The 21,456-nt window shown below is 44.8% G+C and overlaps 1 protein-coding gene across 3 annotated transcripts in view; it reads left to right on the top strand.

Moving 5' to 3' along the window:
- NKAIN1 (sodium/potassium transporting ATPase interacting 1) overlaps positions 1-21,456 on the top strand; it is a 55,256-nt gene that overhangs the window by 18,434 nt on the left and 15,366 nt on the right. For all 3 annotated transcript variants that reach the window (XR_003708116.2, XM_028742783.2, XM_028742785.2), the window contains exons 2-3: positions 19,134-19,271; positions 20,921-21,001. Coding sequence is in view for 2 of the 3 variants with exons in the window: in XM_028742783.2 (XP_028598616.1) it covers positions 19,134-19,271; positions 20,921-21,001 (219 nt within the window). In the remaining variant the exon portion in view is untranslated. The remainder of the gene's footprint in view (positions 1-19,133; positions 19,272-20,920; positions 21,002-21,456) is intronic.

Raw genomic sequence — 21,456 nt, 5'->3', positions numbered from 1 at the left:
AGATTGCATCTTTCTGATAACCCAAAATCTGCTCAACTCAGTTGAGCGTTCATTTTATAGTGTAGATTCATTTTCCAATATCTTAATTTATTTGATCACATTTCTTTATTAAAAAAGCATAGGCCCCACATCCAGGGATGGGAGAGAAATTTGCTTCAGTTCTTAATTAGAGGCAACCTAGCAAATGAACCGAACATTTGCACTTACTTGAATTTTGTGACACCGTTCTCCAGCCGAATAATGTGTAAAAAAATGGATATGCTAAGTTATAAAGTTTGCATATAAATGCATATATTACTGAAGGTAATATGCAGAAATGTGTTAACTTTGGAGAACTTGCTTTGCAAAAAGTGAGCATCTTTTGCAAAATTGTATGCAAAAAATGTGTATATTAGAAGAAATTTGAACTAAAATTCTGAAGAATTTTCATGAGGACTTTAAGGACTATCCATTAGCTGCCCTTTAAAAGTCACACTCCTCTGAAGTTTACAGTGCAGTTCTCCAGCCAAGTAATGTGTTCCAAAATGTATATAGTAGGATAAAGTGTTCATACAAAGGAATACAAACGTGCTTAGTGGGAGAAGTTCAGACTAAAACATTAATTATATTTCATGAGGACTTCATTTTTTAAAAGTGATGTGCAAATGTTCCAGTCAGACTGCTTAGATCTACACAAGTTGATCCTTTAGAGTGGCACCACCAACACTTTGAAACAACTTGCCCATCAACATTAGGCTGGCATCCTACCCAGGTGTGTTAATTTTTATATGTGATTTTAGCAAGTATCAGTGTTATGAGGTTACTGGTTTTGTTTGATGTTTTAAAATGTTTCTTATATACTGTGTGTGTGTGTGTGTGTGTGTGTGTGTGTGTGTGTGTGTGTGTGTGTGTTTATGTGTTTATTAGGTATTTTTCATGAAGTATGTTAGACCATCTACTGTAAACAGCTTAGAGGTTTTGTTCTAGTAAGCATTTTTTACACACACACACACACACACACACACACACACACAGTTGTACCTTGGTTGACAAACGACTTATGAGTCGAGTGTTTTGGCTCCTGAACACCGCAAATCCGGAAGTGAGTGTTCCACTTTTCGAACATTCTTTGGAACCCGAATGTCTGGCACGACTTCTGCAGCTTCTGATTGGCTGCAGGACCTTCCTGCAGCCAATCGGAAGCCACACCTTGGTTTCTGAACATTTTTGAAGTTGAACAGACTTCCGGAATGGATTCTGTTCTGCTTCCAAGGTACAACTGTGTGTGTGTGTGTGTGTGTGTGTGTGTGTGTGTGTGTGTGTGTGTGTATCTCAGCAAGAAGGGGGAAATGCAAAACCAAGAGGCAGCCTATATTGACAGATTCACTCATCAGTAGTTCCATTAACACAATAACTTCTGTGATAGCTGATGCCATACCCCCATCCAGGTCCCCCCCACCAGTCCACACACCAAAGGAAGCTCAGCATTTTGTGGTCATTCAGCATGCTCAGTATTCATTTGGCTGCTCTCTTTCTTTTTTTCTTTTCTTTCTTTTTTGGGGGGGGGGGGCAGAAGAGGAACCTCTAAGCATGCTCTCATTTCTGAGCGGCTCCATTCTGGCTGCATAGCTAATATCAGCACCTCACTTCGCTAATAGTGGGAGTTATTGTTGATCATAACTCTCACCTTAGGGGAGCAATAAATCAATGGGAACCGTTGCTGTGCAAATGTATCAATGACAACTCTGTTAAAAGTTCTGTTCCACCAGATTAAAGGCCTTTCGGGCATGCAAAAGTAATAAGATAGCTGAATTATCTTCAGCTTGGTTGTATTAACAACTCTTATCACATCAGAGAGCGGTTTTTAGAAATAAATAAATAAATAAATAAATAAATAAATAACAAACCAGCAATCTTTTCTTGAGATGGATTTTTCTGATGCACAAGGTTACATGTAAAATTTGTATTATAATCTGCATCATTTTGTACAGATAATTATCATCCCAGTCTTTTCACTTTAGGTATAGTATTTAATTTCTCTCTCTCTCTCTCTCTCTCTCTCTCTCTCTCTCTCTCTCTCTGTCTGTCTCTCTCTCTCTCTCTCTCTCTCTCTTTTTCTCTTTGACATCCCCGTAATTTATCTGCCTTATTTCCAAGAATAGCTGTTTTGCAAAGTTCTGCTCTACTGCATGCACATTAGGATCATCTCATTTCTACCTTACCAGCTGCAACTGTCTATACTTTTTCTCAGAGCAATTTAAATTAATGATCTCTTTTTCCTTCAAACAATGATAATTTATTCCAGCCTTCCTTGCTCTCACTATCTCCCCCACCCCATCTGTAGTCAAAGCAATCTTGTATCTGATCCCTCACATAGGGTTGGCATGCCAGTTGTGGGACTCGTCATGCATTCTCAGCGGACTGGTCATTTGACCGCCTACTTCTGGTGTGGGGAACCTCAGGTCCGGGAGCCAAATGTGGCCTTGCAGACCTCAGAACTCTATACACAAGCCATGCCCCTTGCTGGATCTGCTCCATACCCCAAATATTTTTGGCTGCCTAGAATGTGTCCTTGAACTCCAACCATGCTTCTTGCTTGTCTGAATGGAGGATTTGGGAGGACTGTGTGAGTATGCATAGAACCTGGTCAGTGCCAGAAACTCAGATATATACCATATTTTTCGCTCCATAAGACACACTTTCTTCTTCCTAAAAAGTAAGGGGAAATGTCTGTGCGTCTTATGGAGCGAATGCGTGGTCCCTGGAGCTGAATTGCCCAGGGGCAAAAAGCAGATCATGCTTTTTTCTTCTTCTTTTTTTGAAAGAGGGACGTGGGTGTTGAAACAAAGCCGCTGATCGTTTGCTGATCAGGGAGAGAGATAAGGGATGCTAGAGATAAAGGAGGCTGCCTGGGAGGGGGGAGGTAAAGACAGCAAACTTGCAAAGGGGGGGGGGGGACAGGAAGACTAAAGCAATAAGGAGAGAAATTAGAAGAAAAGGAGGAGTAAAAAACTGCTCCAGCTAAGGAAAAGACACTAAGGCAAACAATAGGGAAGGGAGTGTTGAAAGGAAACAGCTGATCGGTGGGAGATAAGGGACACTCGCAGAGGCTGCCTGGGAGGGGGGAGGTAAAAGCCCATGAATCCTCAGGATTTTTACATTGGGCCACTCCAAATTCACCATCAGATCACATAGCATGTCCATAGCTACAGCCTGCACCAAAAAAATCACGCACCCACTGTTTCCTGGGACTGCAGTGGTGCAAAAATGTGGTTACAAAGCACGGATCCACATAGATCCTCAGGATTTTTACATTGGGTCACCCCAAATTCACCATCAGATCACATGTCTGTGGCCACAGCACGAACCACAAAAATCATACATCCACTGTTTTGTTCAGAATATTTTTGTTCTTGTTTTCCTTTAAAAACTAGGTGCATCTTATGGTCAGGTGCATCTTATGGAGCAAAAATTACGGTAATCAAATCGCCAAATGGCACATTAAACCTAGGCTGCAGTCACCACAATGGAATATCTAGGAGCTATTTCCACCCCCCGTTGGATTTGTTGTGGCTGTTGTTCATTCCATTTCTATACCACTGTATATTTTAAAGAACAAATCTCAAAGCACATTAAAACATCAGATAAAACAATCCAGAATAAAACTAATGCAAGGTTCAAGGAAAATATTTCAGATCCTTCCCAAAGGGACATTTTGCTTTCCCCAGTTGGCATCATGGCATCCAGAGATCTCCACATGGTTGCAATTGGACCAGCACAAGTCACAAAATGTGCCTGGCCCCTGGCTAATTTCATACATTGAACCCCCATCGTTCAGCCCAGACACTGTGGTCCAGCGATGAGGACCTTCTGGCGGTTCTCTCACTGTGAGAAGTGAAGTTACAGGGAACCAGGCAGAGAGCCTTCTCAGTAGTGGCGCCCTCCCTGTGGAATGCCCTCCCATCAGATGTCAAAGTAATAAAGAACTATCTGACTTTTAGAAAACATCTGAAGGCCGTCCTGTTTAGGGAAGGTTTTAATATTTGATGAATTGTTTTTTTTAATATTTTGCTGGAAGCTGCCCAGAGTGGCTGGGGAAACTCAGCCAGATGGGCAGGGTATTAATAATAATAATAATAATAATAATAATAATAATAATAATTTTATTATATTATATTTCTCCACCCACTTTTGCCTCTGGCCCCACCCCCAACTGAGAAGGTTGCTCAGAAGAGAATGTTGCCCTTGAGCTGAAAAAGGTTGTCCACCTCTGGCCTGCTGTGCCACATATTCCATGAAACCAAGAAAGCCCCTATGTATGGGGCAGCTTATCTTTTTAATGTCATTGTCATATCATTTGTTAGCAAGTGGAAGAGCAAGGGCTGCCTGCCTCCTAGTCCTGTAGCCATCAGGGACAAACCCAGAAACAGTTTATTATTCATTTATTACATTTTATATCTCACCCTCCATAAAGCGGCATACGTGGTTCTTCCCCACCCCCAGTATTTTATCTTCTAAGCAACCCTGTGAAGCATCAAACCTGGGAGGCCAAGGTTCAAATCTCCACTCGGCCCCAAAGCTTAGCCTTGGGCCAGCCAGTGTTTCTCAGTCTAACTTACCTCACATGGTTGTTGGGTGATGGGTGATTGATGCATGTATACTTCCTTGAGCTCCTTGGGAGGAAATAAATGCAATAAATAAACAAAACAAAACATTTGTCTGGTCAACTGAGCAAATCTCTCTCTCTCTCTCTCTCTTAACCCATTAACCTCGGACAGGCATTTAGTAAGTATCTGCATCACTGAAATATGAACATCCTGGATTAAATTTACGTCAAGGAAAGAGCCACTCTCATCCACTCTCACTTATAATTTCAGCAAACCTTCCCTCCGGAACAGCATCTGGAGTATTTTGTGAGCCAGGATTGTAAATTAGACTCGTAGGCCGGAATCCAAAGAGCTACTTCTGGGCTCCCCTAAAAGGATTTGTACATGCCCAGTGGGATTTAAAACTTCATGTCTTTAAGCAGCAAATACCCATAATGGGTGAAGAAATGGCTTTTGATGTTCCTCTTTGCAGGGCTGGCCCACCCACCCTGAGGCAAGTTGAGATAACTGCCTCAGGCGGCAGGAACCACTGGGGCAACAGACCCCAATGCCAGTCTCTCCCTTCCCCCTGGTTCCTGGTGTAGATCTTCCCTCACCTTTTCTTCCCTGTGAGTGGGATGCCATTTTCAGATCTACCTTGGGTCCAAAATGTCTTGGGCCGGCCCTGCCTCTTTGTTTCAAAGAAGCAGTGGTGTTAGGCAGTGGTTTCTCTCAGGCCTACATGGATAATCTGAGGACTGAACATAGGATCCTCTGCATGCAGAGCAGTGGCTTGCCACTCAGTAATAGTCCTTCTGAAAGTCCTGGTGTCAGGTGTAAGGCAGGTGGGCATGACTTGCCTGAAACAACCTCTCGGGCCAAATGGTGAGGACCAAATGTCGCCTGAGAGCTGGAGTTTACCCACCCTTCCTGTACTAGATTTGATGGTGCTTTTATATACAACATTCTTTCATATATGTTTTACTGTATTTTGAAATCTGAGGAACCAATTCGTAGGAACCAATTCATAAATTAAACAGTGGTACCTCTGGTTGCGAACAGGATCCATTCTGGAGGCCCATTCACAACCTGAAAGGAATGCAACCCACGTCTGCTCATGCGCGGGTCATGATTCGCCGCTTCTGCGCATGCGCGTGATGTCATTTTGCGCATCTGCACATGCATGAGTGGTGAAACCTGGAAGTAACCCTTTCCGGTACTTCTGGGTCGCCATGGGATGCAACCTGAAAACGCTCAACCTGAAGCAAGCATAACATGAGGTATGACTATACAGTCGCACCTTGGTTCTCGAACAGAATGCGTTCCGGGAGTTCGACTCCTGGAACCATTTAAAAACCAAAGCATGGCTTCCAATTGGCTGCAGGAGCATCCTGCAGCCAATCAGAAGCAGTGCCAGATGTTTGGCTTCCGAAAATCATTTGAAAACTGGAACGCTCACTTCCGGGTTTTGATCGTTCAGGAGTCGATTTGTTCGGGAGCCAAGGCATTCGGCTTCGAAGGTGCCACTGTAATAATAATGGAATAAAATTTCAAATAATTGCTGTCAGTAGTTGAAGATACACTTGTTTACTTTGGCCTTTGAAACTTGATCCTGGTTTCCTCCCTGTATTGTGTTGTATGGATTGTTGATTTTGGCATTATGGGTGGGGTGGGAATTTTTACTGCTTTAGTTGTGTCCTTTATATGATTTAACTCACCCTTGGATCTTGGACCGAAAGGCAAGTAAGAAGTACTACTACTGCTAACAAATGCTACGAATGCTGTGAGAACCCATTTACTCCAATGATTGAGTCCTTCCTGGACAGCAAGAACTCTGTGCCCGAGAAAAGAAAAGCAGCTCATGGAGGCATTCAGGGTCTTGTGAGCAATTGCCAAAATTGAAGGGCAAACGAAAACCAGAGGCGGCCCAAACAGACAGGTGGATTTTCTGTGGGAATCCACTGCATGGAGCTCGGGGGGGGGGGGAGCATTGAGAGTGAAATTTCTCCTGCAGATTTCTCTCCCTACCCCCATCACTCATCTTGATAACCTCACCTGAACAGCAACAAACACACCAGAAGCTTACCAGTGTGTGTGTATGTCTATCCAGAGAAGGGCAAATATTGTCCATATTTAACAGCTTTCCCTCTCTCTCCTCACAACCAGCTTCTAAAACAAGCTTAGATAGTTGTGAGCTGAGATAAACACATCCCTTTAGCCAGCACTTGCCTCCAGCACTGTCCAATGAGCCGTGCAAAAGCTGATCTTCAGTGTGACGGGCCAAACAGCAAAGCTTTTCATCTTCCCAAGGCTTGTGAGGTGGGAATGCATGTCACGGGGCTCTGCTTACTCAGAGATGCTCCGATGGGTCCTAATGGTATCGGGTGTCTCCAGATGTGTCAGTAAATAGTGGGAGGGATTCAAGTTTATACTAGGCAATTTAGATTTGTGCAGTTAAGGTGGATCAAATTGCTTCTTCTTTTTTAAAAGTCCACTTTAAAAGCAGACAGACTTTCTGCAGTTAGGAAAGTGACAGGGAAATGCTTTGAAACAGGTGGGATAACTAATGGGAAAATGTATAAATACCTTGCAGGCAAGTAAGAATGAATGCTCATTGTTGTATAACCTCCCCGCTAACAAATTAGAACAAATACTCACTAAAAAACGTGCTGAAGATCCCATGTGTGTGTGCTGAAGGTCCCAAGTTCAATCCCAGGCATCTCCAGGTGGGGCTGGGAGAGAATATTGTCTGGAATCCTGTAGAGCCACTGCTAATTGGTGTAGACCAGAAGTCTTCAATCAGTTGTTTGGGACACACAAGCGGGTAGCAAAGCTACAGCAGGTGGGTTGCAGCGCAGTTTTTGCTGCCATCTTGGATTCCAGCTAAAGCTGATTAGACCAAAGGAGAAGAACTACATGTGATGTCTGGGTTATGACGTGTTCTGGCGAAACACTAATTTTATTGTTTTCCTTGAGTGCTACAATATGGCATTTAAAAAAATAAAATGCTTATTTCTGGCCAACCACATGCCCCACGTTCCTGTATCGATGCCTCACTAAAGGCATAGCTCTGTATGTAGCAAGGGCACTTTCTAGTCTATTTCTATGGCTTTAAAGACTTCTTCCAGAAGGCAAAACCACCAGTTTCCAGTGGCTTTTCACCCGGTCTGCTAAGTGTATAACAGCTCCTTTTGGTTTAGTAGTAACGCCTAAGGTACACTGCTCTGTGAATTGCTGTTTTAGGATTAACAGTGTGCCTTACTAGCATTATTACTGTACTTTTCAGTGTATAAGACCATACTTTTCAGTGTATAAGACAAGGCTGTTTTCTTTTAAAATTATGTTAAAAATTGGGGGTTGTCTTACACATGGATAGTGCATGGGGGGGGGAGGCGTGGGATTGGTTGCTGTCGCAAGCCGGAGATTTTCAGTGGCTATTGGGCATGTTATTGGGGCTGATGTTGATTGGCTGTCACTGCGGCAATTGGGCGGGCGATTGGCGTCTTCTGTCGGCGAGGGGACATACGATAGGTGGCTTTTCCGATGCATGCGATCTCCCCTAAAAAAAAGCTGAACAGCTCTGTGTCCCACCCCCCAAAAGCTCAACAACTCTGGGCAATCTCCCGCCATTTTCTAAATTTGGAGTCCCCCAAAATAGGGGGTGTCGTATACATGGGGGGCGTGTTATACACAGAAAAATACGGTAAGTATAAACTGAAATGTGAAAAGGGAGTCCCACTTTGTAGATTGTGAGTCAGAGGTGCATCTTGAGAATGGACCAGTTGGAGACCACTGGCATAGACAACACTAAGCTGCATGCACGAATGGTCTGACTCAATGCCAGGCATCTTCCTATGTTCTTAAGGACAGATAGGGGCAGACCTCGCCAAAGTTTTGTGGAAGAAAAGCAGGCTGAATACACACACACACACACACACACACACACACACACACACACACACACCATCTTACTTCAGAGGGAAGGAGGGAGGGCTGGATCAGTAAGAATCTCCCTGTGCAAATACAAACCGAATATCTTTCTGCAGGCTGCAGCAGCTAATTATATTTAATTCAAAGAGGCGAACAAAAGGCAGCGGAGAGGGCACGGATCCTCTGCAGACCTGGCTGGGGCAGGGGGAGCCGGGAGCCCTTTGATCATTATACTTGGAGTGTGTAGGCTGCAGCCCACTTCTTCGAGCACACAAAGGGCTTTTGTCTGCACGTCGATGTCAAGTGCATATGTGTGTACACACGCTTGCTGGTACCACGGGTCACTATCGTCAGGCGCAGTGAAGGGGTGGTGACAGTGGACAACTTCCCAAGCAGGAATTCCCTCCCACCCCCACCCCCCAAGGCTTTGTTTTTTCCACAGAATGTGCCCCCCGCCAATACACACACATTTCATTTATTTCCACAGCAGTTAATTGATGTTCCCCCCCCCCCCAAAAAAAACCCTTCTTTAATGGTTTTTATTGTATGGTTTTATGTTCCTACTAGTGAAAAAACCCCTGCTCTGACAAATCTTTTATGACTTGGTCGTATACAAATATCTTTATGAATAAATCGATAGGAACAAGGTGGGTTATAGGATTGAGGCTTACAACTGCAGTCACACCATTCATTTAAAGCACTTAAAGCACTACCGTACTTTTCCATGTATAAGACGAGGTTTTCTTTATTTAGAAAGAAGGTAAAAAAATTGGGGTCATCTTATACACGGGATAGTGCATAGGGGACACGTGTGATTGGCTACTGCCATGAGCCGGAGATTGTCAGTGGCTATTGGGCGTGTTATTGGTGACTGCATCAAGGGCTGGTTTGATTGGCTGTTGCTGCAGTAATTTGGCGGGTGATTGGCTGCTTCTGCCGGCGAGTGGCCAGATGATAAGCAGCTATTGCGATGGGTGCTAGTGGCAGCACAGCTCATGTGGGTGAGCAAATTTCTGCATTCCCCCCTAAAAAAACTCAACAACTCCGGGCAATCTCCCCCCCATTTTTAAAATTTGGAGTGCCCAAAAATAGGGGGCATCTTATACATGGGGGAATGTTATACACAGAAAAATACGGTACTTTAAACAGTCATGGCTTCCTCCAAAGAATTCTGGGAGCTGTAGTTTGTTACGGGTGCTTAGAGCTGTTAGGAGACCTCTATTCCCCTCACAGAATTACAGTTCCCAGAGTTCCTTGTGAAGAGGGATTGATTGCTAATGCACTCTTGAGAATTGTGGCGCTGTGAAGGGACGAGGGGGTCTCCCAATAACTCTCTTAAACTACAGCTCCCAGAATTCTTTGGTGTAAATTGTTAGTGTTTAAAGTGGTATCATAGTGCTTTAAATATATAGTGTGGAGGTGGCCTTAAAGTGGAACACATTTTCTCTCACACAGCATAGAATACCTCTTCTGAAGTGGTGCCTGTTACCAGTAGTAGTAGTAGTAGTTGTTTTTAAATATATATTATAGGTTGTGATATTTAAAGGACGTGGTTAAAAAAAAAATCCACACCTCCATTGACAAGATTAATTAGAGCATAAATTTTAATTACCTTAATCAAGTAATTGGTTTTTAACTTTGCCATAGCCAACTGTTGTGGGAAGTGCTGTGGGATTGCTGAGGCGAGGGTGGGAGGTTTGCCAACCCAGCATAGGCTGTGGTACAGCACAAAATGGCTGACGTGTGTGTGTGTGACATACCACAAAATGGCTATCACATGGCAGAACCACAAAACGATGTGGGCTTGCTTTAGGGGCACGTGTTCAATGCGGGAGAGGCTGAACCAGTGCAGATGGGAGCTAAGAAGAGCATTCAGTCTCTTGGGCACCATGGATTTCTGAAGGGATATCGAAAGAGACTGTTTGCTTGCACCATAGGAGGTGCTGGTAGGCACACTAATGCTATGTTGGCAGCCCTTGCACAACTCCCATTGGCCATGCTGGCTGGGGCTGATAGGAGTTGTAATCCAACACTGGAGAGCCATAGGTGGCCTGTCCCTGAGCAAAGGGTCACAGGTAGCAGGGCTCAGAAAGTCCTTGGAGATCTACTTGCCCGTCATGAATAGATAAAAATGGACCTCAGTGTATAACATAGCTTCATATGTTCAATTTGAGGCCTCAAGGTGAAAGAGGGGAGCATCCTTGCTGCTTGCTTGTCTAGCACCCGTTGCATTAATGCATGAGCACATTAGTATTCATGCATGAATAAACGTCACCTGCAAGTTAAGGGAAGCTTAATTGTCAGCGGCTTAAGTGCAGTTACTAAAGAAAGCGATAATCAGGAAATATAGACACCTTAATTTAAATCAAATTAAGCAATCCGTTTGCATCTTCTGGGTGGGTCTTTCCGGCATAAGGCAAGTGTGTCTTCCACTCATGACCATTTAGTACAATATTATATATGCTGACTGGCAGCAAGCTCCATACCCTCCCAACATTTCTCCCATGAAAACAGTGATCTCCTATTCCATAATAACAATAGTAATTAATTTATTTATACCCCGCCTATCTGACTGGATTGCCCCAGCCACTCTAGGTGGCTTCTGGCTCAGGAGTCACAGAAGCTCACCAGGGTTTTCCCAGTCTTACCTGGAGATGGCAGGCACTGAACCGGGGACCTTCTGAATGCAAAACAGGAGCTTCACCTCTCCTCTCTTGCATGATACGGTCAAGAGCCAGGGGAGAAGCAGAGAGCTCGTGCTTGCTTAAAGCATAGTTTATATTAAACGATCGTTTAACGCCATGTACGAACCAGCTGTATGACACCCCCTTGCAAAAATGATAGTGCAAATAAAAACAATTAACTGGTAATCGCCCTGCGGAAACAGAGGGATTATTATCAGTAGCCAGCATAGATTTATTAAGAACAAATCATGCCAGACAAACCTAATTTCCTGCTTTGAGAAAACTGGTTTGCAGCATGTGTACAAGCGTGGACTCTCCCTTTGCTTGGGTGACAATGAAGCCCCCAGCCTTTTAATTGTGTCATAATAACAGCAATATCCAAAGTATTTTTGCATCAGCATCATATATTTAGCTGGGGGGCATTGACTAACAGGGACTCAAAAGAGTGGTGAAGGGTTTTGCCTGATCTCCTATTTTCTTCGGGGTGTCACAGAGAGGTTTGGCCAAAAGCAGAATTCCGGTCAGTTTCACCCCCTCAATTGATGGAGGTTCCTGAATACCACCTCCTCTATAAAGGCTGACAAAGGGAAGCCTATATCAGCCAGATTAGAACATCGAACTGTTACTCTTTGTTTATTTCCAAGTGCTCAGTTAAACAGTTCCCAGCGTGGGTCGCAATGTATTAAAAATAAGCAAAGGGGCATCTGAATATTGTGATGTACATTCAGTGTTTCACAGAATGCACAACAGTGGCATCTAGCGTACTGAATGAAGTGATCATATGCAGATGTAATAAATGCGTTTACAAAACATTAGTGAAAAGTGGTAAAGCTGAGAGAGTTCACATCAGTGTGAAAGTAGAATTATAAAACTGATTTGCTCATCCCTAGCAGCAACCCCAGATTGTGAAGTTAGATGAACTCAAAGAAGCCAAACCAAGTCAATAAATGAATATCAGTCCTAGCCTCCTGTCATAAGACCTGATGATCTTTGTTTTGGGTTCAGCTTTCATCATCTTACCAACCTGTAGACCTCCAGATGGCCTGGACCAGCCTTTCTCAACCTTTGGGTCCCCAGATGTTGTTGAACTACAACTCCCATCACCCCTAGCTAGCAAGGCCAGAGCTCAGGGATGTTGGGAGTTGTAGTCCAACAACATTTGGGGACCCACAGGTTGAGGCCCTGGACTATGATTCCCATCAGCCCTCACCAGCACGTCCAATGGTCAGGGGTGATAGCAGTTGTAGTCCAAAACATCTGGAGGGCACCAAGTTGGGGAAGGCTGCTTTAGAACTGGAACCAAGACTGCGACACTGATGTTTCAGGAGGAAAGCAATGTATCAGCACAGGAATGGTAACTCACTTCAAATCATATCATTTTGCTCAACAGCCTCATTTATACATTGAATAGGACTGGGTAAGGGCTGGGCTTGCATATCGTCATATTCCATCTCTTATTAGTGAACTTCCTTCCTGTTAGATTGCTGGGCTCTGGTGAGGCAGTTTGAGGGTTAATGCCACCCCTGTTGAGCAGAGTTTTGGGAGGGTGAGACTGCACATGGCATCTCTTTGGTGGCTCCAGAAGGTTTGTTGCTTTGGAAATGTCAGTTCCAGTGCAGTTTAATTAAATGAAATCCCCCACCGAGCCCAAGGCATATGGCAAATGAAATAGCACAGCTCAAGGATAATAGTCCATTGGGGTGCAATTAATCTCAAGGTTGCTCTGGTGCTGAGCAGTAGCGATAGCATGGACATGGAATAACAAATGGACTTGGAGTTTTAGACAAAGTGGCTGGTTGACTGTATTGCAGCATCAAGGGCTTTGACTGGCAGAAGCTTAGGGTTTCAGACGGGCGTCTTTCTCAGCTATCCCTGGGCATGCCAGGGACTGGGTCATGTATGGGTTTAGCATGCAAAACATGTACTGTACCAGTGAGCTGCTGCTCTTCCATCAAAGGCCTATGTATGCCTGTTATGCAAAGGCAGGCTTATGACTTGAGAATCACACAGGTTAGGTAAACTGTAGAGCAGCACCAGGGAGTCAACATGCTGTTGGGCTGCAACTCCCATAATTCCTAATCATTGGCCATGCTGGCTGGGCTGCTGGGAGTTGAAGTCCAGAAACATCTGGAGGGCAAACACTAGGTTCCTTAACCCTACAGTAGAGATGTCCACATCTTCTTTCTCCACTGCTCATCTGTAGTAGCATTGTTCTCGGAGTACTCTCATAAATACGAGAACAGAGTCCTGCAATTTGAGGGTTCCCTTCATCTGACAGGAGGCCTTTTTCAATTAGGAGAAGGGAATCTTTGTGTCCAACCCAGAATGTAGAAAGTCACTGGATCACCATACGCCATGGATCTAGCGTTGCCTCTAACATTTTCCCTCCCAATGGGCTCCATTCATGTATGTTGCTTCCAGTCTTCAAACACTGAGAACTGGTGTGATGGGAAATCAAATTATGGAAATGCATTGGCAAAGCATCCCAGCAGTGAACAACTGTTTTAAAAGTCCCTTGGTTTCTGTTTCTGTAGTTTACAACTCTCCCCCGTTCCCACTGCCAATACTATGTTATCTCAGGACTCTGCTAATTATTGTTTATATGGCCATTTTGTACTGTCGTAAGCAGAAACTGAAGCTGGTTTGTTGTAGTAATGGCTTTGATCTAGCAGAACACTTATGTACACACACAAACACATACACACACACACACCTCTTAACTTCAGAGCTTATTGCATTCTTTCAGTCTGTGGTTTGAGCTGAGCTTCTGCCTGCCTGGGCAACCCATTAGACAGGTGTAGAAGCCACTGTATCGTGCACTCACTCAGATCTGTCTTGACCTCCCCGTCTTCATACTGGTACCAATGATTTATACCAAGCAGAGCTGCTAAGCTGCTCCTCTCTGGAACATTTAGCAATCAGCTGTCAACTTGCAGGGACCTGAAATGCCTTCAAAGCACAGAAACAAGCTAACTGCTAGTTTATGAAATTGTGAATTACGAAGTTGTAAGCTCCGGGTCTATTTCAACATCCTTAAACAATGAAAGGCAGACTTCAGGCCTTGCAGGTTTTGCTCCCCTCACCCTAGAATTTCAGGTTCTATCAACCAAAGCCAGCTGCACAATAGTTGCTTGAGGGATGAGAGAGAAAGAGAGGAGGATGAGAGAAGTACAGAATGGCATCTGTGAGAGCTCATGTTCAACACAGGAGTTAGTTTTCAGTCCCATAACCAAGCTTATAGTTCTCTTTTACAGAAATCCACTCCTGTTTTTCCCCTCCATGTTTTTTCCAGCAGGCTAATTTAGGAAGGAGGGTGGAAGCTTTTTATCGTTGCTGCTGTTTAACAACAAGCTCTTGACTATGTACTGCAAACTACACAGAGCTGTACCAGGAGATTCTGATCCACTTTCTACTCCCTCCTGTCCTAAAGGCTGTATTAAGCTTGTCCCAGTGTGTGATCTAAAGGACAATGACACAGCCATCTTGCTGAAGCTAAGTGGGTCTGGTCAACACCTCAATGGGAACCCCACAGACATCCACTATGGGAAAAAGGCAAGATATAAATGTAAACATTGATAGACTAAGGCCACAGTCACATCATACATTTAAAGCACTATGATGCCACTTTAAAAAAAATCATGACTTCCCCTAAAGAATTCTGGGAGCTGTAGTTTGTTCAGAGTGCTGAGAGTTGGGAGGCCCCTATTCACTTCCCAGAGTTACAATTCCCAGGGTGGTTTAGCAATCAATCCCTGTTCCCAGGGAACTCTGGGAATTGTAGTTCTGTGAAGGGAATATGGGTCTCCTAACAGTTTTCAGCACCCTTAACAACTACAGTTTCCAGGATTCTTTGTGGGGAAGCTGCAACTGCTCCAAGTGGTATCAGAGTGCTTTAAAATGCATGGTGTGATTGTGGCTCAACTGAGCAATGGTTCTTATAAAGACAAACATTGTAACCTAGTAGATCAGATTCGTTTATTTGTATCTAGTTATCAGACCATGGGTAGATGAAAGTTTGTAACAGGATGATGGTGACACAAGGCGACATCTGTGGATCATCAGCAGTGAGTCCTAATACAAGCCCACCGGTACAAAGCTGCACAGTCATACCTTGGGTTGAAGTTGCTTCAGGTTGAGTGCTTTCGGGTTGCACTCCTCTGTGACCCAGAAGTAACGGAACGCGTTACTTCCAGGTTTCGCCGCTCGCGCATGCGCAGACGGTCAAAATGACGTCACGCGCATGCGCGGAAGTGGCAAATCGCGAGCCATGCACGCGCAGACGCGGGTTGCATTTACTTCAGGATGTGAACGAGGTTCCGGAACGGATCCTGTTCATATCCAGAGGTACCACTGGTTAAGTACTTAATTCGTTCTGGAGGTCCGTACTTAACCTAAAACTGTTCTTAACCTGAAGCTCCACTTTAGCTAATGGGGCCTCCTGCTGCTGCCATGCCGCCGGAGCACAATTTTTGTTCTCATCCTGAAGCAAAGTTCTTAACCTGAGGTAATATTTCTGGGTTAGTGGAGTCTGTAACCTGAACCGAATGTAACCTGAAGTGTATGTAGCCCGAGGTACCACTGTATATCAAAGGAAGTCTGCAGTCAGGAACTGCTAGAATCTGTGGACAGTTGAACTGTTTGACGAACCTTTGAACTGCAGGAGACAGCTTCTCAGTGAAGTGCCGTCAGGTCATGGACCTACCAGACCTCCTGGGTCCTTCTGGACAGGAAGGAGCATTAAGAGGGCTTCCTGTTTTAATTTAGCCTCACCTGAGTAACAAGGCCTTCCTGATTTCTGGTGTGTTCCACTGTCCTTGGTTCTGACTTAATGGCTCCACACCAACGGTTAGCCAACTTGGGTAGCTGACAGGCCCAATCTAGTGCCCTCTCGGCCAGGGTCATGGATGCTTTTCAGCAGTGGGCAACAGTGCCATTTTTTAAGGGGAGCCAAGTTCAGCTCCCATCCTTGGTGACTGGCCGCCATCTTAAGCTACTCAACATGTAATGCCCTGGCCCACAGAACGTTGAAATGTATTGATTTTATAATTCCATTGTCCAGGTAGGACTATACCTGACCTGGTTGGGAAGCGGGCAGAACAAACACCATGGCGTGGGCCTCCTGAAGTCTAGTGCTGGCCTTGTCTGGCGTGCACCTTGACCTTACCTTGCCGTTTTCCCTTTTGGTGCTGACTTAGCTCTTCATTCCTGACTCCGGACTCAGCCCTGACACAGGCAGTCGATGTGAAATCTGGAAGGCAGACAGCAGATACATTGCTCTCTAGCGGCAGCCTAGACTTTAGAAAGGATAAGTGACCTGGCTGCTGTTATCAGACAAACGTAGTGCTTGACCATATCCAGCAATGGTGCAAAGGACTTCTGTGGGCTCAACTGAACTTCCTATCCTATGTCTGCCAGGACACCCCCTCCATTACACCATCAAAATCATGTCTGGAGGGTTTGGGGACCCTCTGCAGCAGTTTTGGGGGTTGCACAGGGAGGTGAGGAAACGGAAGTCTCATTGTGCCAGCAGAACCCAGTTGGCACCGCAGTGGATGCAACCCTTAATTTTCTGTATATTACTAGTTCTTTTGATACTTCTTAAAATTATTGCCCATAAATAGAAAGGGAATTCTTGGGTCCTTGTCATCTGCTCATCACAGCCCGCTGCATTAAGCCACTTTGACAACCAGAATCTTCCATGTACCCTCCCTCCCTCCCCTCTAACCCAACCATCCTCTGGAGAGCAGCTTGACAAGTGGCCATAAATCACTGGTGCAGGCGGCTTCACCTTCCAGATTAGGCTAATTAGGTTCTTAATGGCCCTATTGAACACAGACCTCCACGCCAGATGCCCCCACCCTCTCCACAGCCATTCGGAGCTTTTGGAATAAAACTCTTTAATGTAATTTTCAACTTGCTTTTCCTTGTATGATGGGAGCAGATACAACCCACAGACCTGCAATGGTCCCCAGCTTAGGAGATAGACAGTTTTGTCTCTGCCATCATAAAATAGTATAGAGTTGGTTCATTGACTAGATCACAGGTTTTTTTTAATTATTAAAATATATTATTGTACCTAGGGTTGTCAGGTCAGGAGCATCCGAGACACTGAGATTTCAGGACCCAAACCTGAGACCTGGGGTGGCCTCTGGTGACTTGTTTTGCCTGAAGCATCTCTTCCTTGGTGGACCTCAAAAACATCTTGCTTGTGTTGGAGGCCTTGCTCGTGGTTGTCCCACCTTCTCAAGTGAAGCAGGTGGCAACCTTTCAGTCTTGGCACCTTGTCTTTGAAAACCCTCCCTTTTGTCCATCTGTCAGGCTTCTTTTCTGTTGCTTTTCTTTTCCTTGTAGCTCAAGGTGGCCTTGCATATTTCTCCCCCTCCACCTTTTATCATCACAACAAACCTGTGAGGTGGGTTAGGCTGAGGGACATTGACTGGTCCCAGGCCATCCAGTGGCTGAATTAGGGATTCTGGCTTTTAAATGGGGTTTGGTGTGTGATACTTAAGTAGAATTGAGTTTTTGTTCTTGGTTTGCTTGCTCATTTTATATTGATGGTTTTATCGTATTGTTAGCTGGCTTGGAAATCCATGCAATTAAGAAGCAGGGTAGGTTGTAGAGGTGATGCAATGTGATAGATTTTGGGTTTTGACGTATTCCTCTTTTATGGATAATAAAGGTCAGCCCTCTAGTTCTTCCTCTGTAATGTTCTTCCTCTGTAATGAAGGACTAGAAAATTGGACTTCAGTTATTTATATAATTACATTTGTGATTCACTTTTCATATCTCAGAGTGATATCACAATAAAAGGATCAGCAATAAAAACAATAGCATAATTTCATGTATCAAGATGATATCATATACAACTAAAAGCAATTTCGTAAGTGAAAACAATTCCATAAGTGAAAACACTTCCAGAAGTAAAAAATAATAATTTCAAATCCGGTGCAGATGCAACCTGTTCTATCTTATTCAGTAAGACAGATAATTTGTGAAAATGTTCAGTGGAGCAAGTTAACTAAATAAATATTGAACCTCTGCTATCATCTGCTTTGAGCTAACTTGCCATGCCGTCTTTGAAAGAAGTGAGTACAGTGGTACCTTGGGTTAAGAACTTAATTCGTTCTGGAGGTCCGTTCTTAACCTGAAACTGTTCTTAACCTGAAGGACCACTTTAGCTAATGGAGCCTCCCGCTACCGCCGCCGTGCAATTTTTGTTCTTATCCTGAAGCAAAGTTCTTAACCCAAGGTACTATTTCTGGGTTAGCGGAGTCTGTAACCTGCAGCATTTGTAACCCAAGGTACCACTGTATTATGTTGTGTGACATTTGGTCCTGACCACACCCCTTCAGTACGCACCATTGCTGCATCACACTGTTGACTCACGTTAAGTCTGTGGTCTGCTAAGACCCCGAGATTCTGTTCACATGTACTACTGGCAAGACAGGTGTCCTTCATCTTATATTTTTCCAGCTGCTTCTTCCTGCCTAAGTGCAGAACCTTACATTTGTCATGACAGAAATTCATTTGGCCATATCCCCTGTTGCTTTCTGAAGCCGTTTGCTAAGGTGGGGGGGGGGGTTTCCACAAGAGATACAAAGCATTAGCTCCCTGTTTCCTTCCCTTCCTCCCCATGTAATTGGAGTGCTTCCCTCATCTTTTGATCTTACTTACCCTTTTATATCTTTCCTGTGCTCACACCTCCCTTCAGACCGTGATTATTCCTAATGAATCCTCTTGCGCTGTGATGTATTTGCTCGACACTGGCCAATGAATCACTCCAACATCTCTGTCTGTAACTAATAGTCTGTGGGATTTCTCATTAATTATGTGCCTGTAACTTGGCTACTTTTTTTTTTGGTGTGTGTATGTGGTAGGGGCATGTTCTGAGAGATGCCACAGAATGAGTAAGCCTCTGCTCTGTCCTCACCCTTCCCCTCTCCCTCTCTTACAGATCGCAGCCCTGGAGAGGCAAATATTCGACTTTCTGGGTTACCAGTGGGTGCCCATCCTGGCTAATTTTTTACACATCATGGCTGTCATCCTGGGCGTCTTTGGCACCATTCAGTACAGATCCAAATACCTCATACTGGTAAGTACAATGGATAGCCAGGAATAGCCATTTTGGAACCCCTCCCGCTGATGTTGTTTGGACTTCCAACAGCCCCAGCAACAGGGATGGGGAATATGTGGCCCTCCAGGTGTTGCATACATTTTATGAAATAAATATATACAGTGGTACCTCTAGATACGAACGGGATCTGTTCCGGAGCCCCGTTTGCACCTAGAAGTAAACGTAAGTAGTGACGGCACGTCTGCGCACGCACGCACGCGTCACTTTTTGCCGCTTCTGCGCATGCGTGTGACATCATTTTGAGCGTCTGCGCATGTGCAAGCGGCGAAACCCGGAAGTAATGCACTCCGTTACTTCCGAGTTGCCGAGAAGTGCAACTCGAACGCGCTCAACTCGAAGCGTATTCAACCCGAGGTAATCTCCTGACTGTAAAACAACAAGAACCACCACCTCAGAGTGGTTTTGACAACAACAACAACCTCAGAGTGGTTTTGACTCCAGCTCCCACCAGACCAGAAAGCTGAGAAATCAAAAGTTGGGGTTGCAGTTTTCACTATTCAAGCTGAAGTAAATCCTTGCAGATTTGTCCTTAGGGTGTGCTGTCTCCCCATGATCTGTGCTGAGGACAGCCACACAAATGTGTTTCTCCTCTCCAGAGAAAGTCTCACTGAGTTCTGGTTCCAAGTACCAATGGATCCTGAGGGAAGGAACAGGGTAAATATTTAAGCTTGCCAATAGCCGCTTCATGAGAAACATAATCTGTGTGGGGATTTGAAGGGAAGAAAGGTCATTGGATCTTACGACACAAGGCTGGGGCAGATGTTCATTAACGGATGAAGTCTGGCTTGCTCGAGCTTATCCAGGTTCACAATCTTCAATTGCTACAACCCTGTGAAGTAGGCTAGGGTGAGAGGCAGTGAATGTCCAAGCATTACCCACTGAGCTTTGTAGCTGAGTGGGGATTAGAACCCCAGTCTCCCAGGACTCAGTTCAACACTCTAACCCATGGGTAGGCAACATAAGGCCCGGGGGCCAGATCCAGCCCAATTGCCTTCTAAATTTGGCCTGTGGACGGTCTGGGAATCAGCATGTTTTTACATGAGTAGAATGTGTCCTTTTATTTAAAATGCATCTCTGGGTTATTTGTGGGGCATGGGAATTCATTCATTTCACACACACACCCAAAATATAGTCCGGCCCCCCACAAGGTCTGAAGGATAGTGGACTGGCCCCTTGCTGAAAAAGTTTGCTGACCCCTGCTATAACTCACGGGTAGGCAACCTAAGGCCCGGGGGCCAGATCCGGCCCAATCGCCTTCTAAATCCAGCCCGCAGATGGTTTGGGAATCAGTGTGTTTTTACATGAGTAGAATGTGTGCTTTTATTTAAAATGCATCTCTGGGTTATTTGTGGGGCATGGGAATTCGTTCTCCCCCCCCCCCCCAAAAAAAGTGCGGCCCCTCACAAGGTCTGAGGGACAGTGGACCGGCCCCCTGCTGAAAAAGTTTGCTGACCCCTGCTCTAACCACTACACCATGGTGGCTCCCCCTGAAAAAAGACACACACAAAAAAACCAGACTGATGGAGAGCCAGAGCATGTCTTTAGAGCAGCTCACCCCACAGTATATTGTTAACTGTCACTCTGCTCCTTTCTCTCCTTCTCTCCAGTATGCAGTGTGGCTCGTGCTTTGGGTTGGATGGAATGCGTTCATCATCTGCTTTTACCTGGAAGTAGGACACCTTTCACAGGTAATTACCTCTGTAATCATACCGAGTGCACGCCCTTCTCGAACCACTGATCCGCCTGACAACCCAAGGCTTTTCCATCCATCATTTTTGCCCTGCGATTGCTCAGTCAAATAGAGATGGGAGTTCAGGAGGTGGCTTGCATGTCAGGAAAGTGCCACGGCCATTTGGGGGAAATTCATTCCTCCTCTCGCTGGTGCTGATGTAGCCGAGCAGAATCGACTCGTCAGGCCAACGGGGAAATCCGAAACGTTGCCGTGCAATATAAATCGAGGGGTTTGGCGGTTTCTTTCTTATATTTTTGGAATGTGTGCACCTTCCTCCCCAAGGAGCAAGATTTCTTTTAGTGGGATGCAAACATGCTGCAAGGAAAGAACGGTTAAATCCCCAGTCTAAAATACTCATGCGGTTCTTTTTAAAAAATAAATAAATAATAATTTTATTGGTTTTTACATTTT

The sequence above is a fragment of the Podarcis muralis genome, chromosome 7, assembly GCF_964188315.1.
Source record: "Podarcis muralis chromosome 7, rPodMur119.hap1.1, whole genome shotgun sequence".
NCBI lineage: Eukaryota > Metazoa > Chordata > Lepidosauria > Squamata > Lacertidae > Podarcis > Podarcis muralis.
The sequence above is the reverse complement of the archived record's forward strand: the minus strand, read 5'-3'. Positions and strand labels throughout refer to the sequence as shown.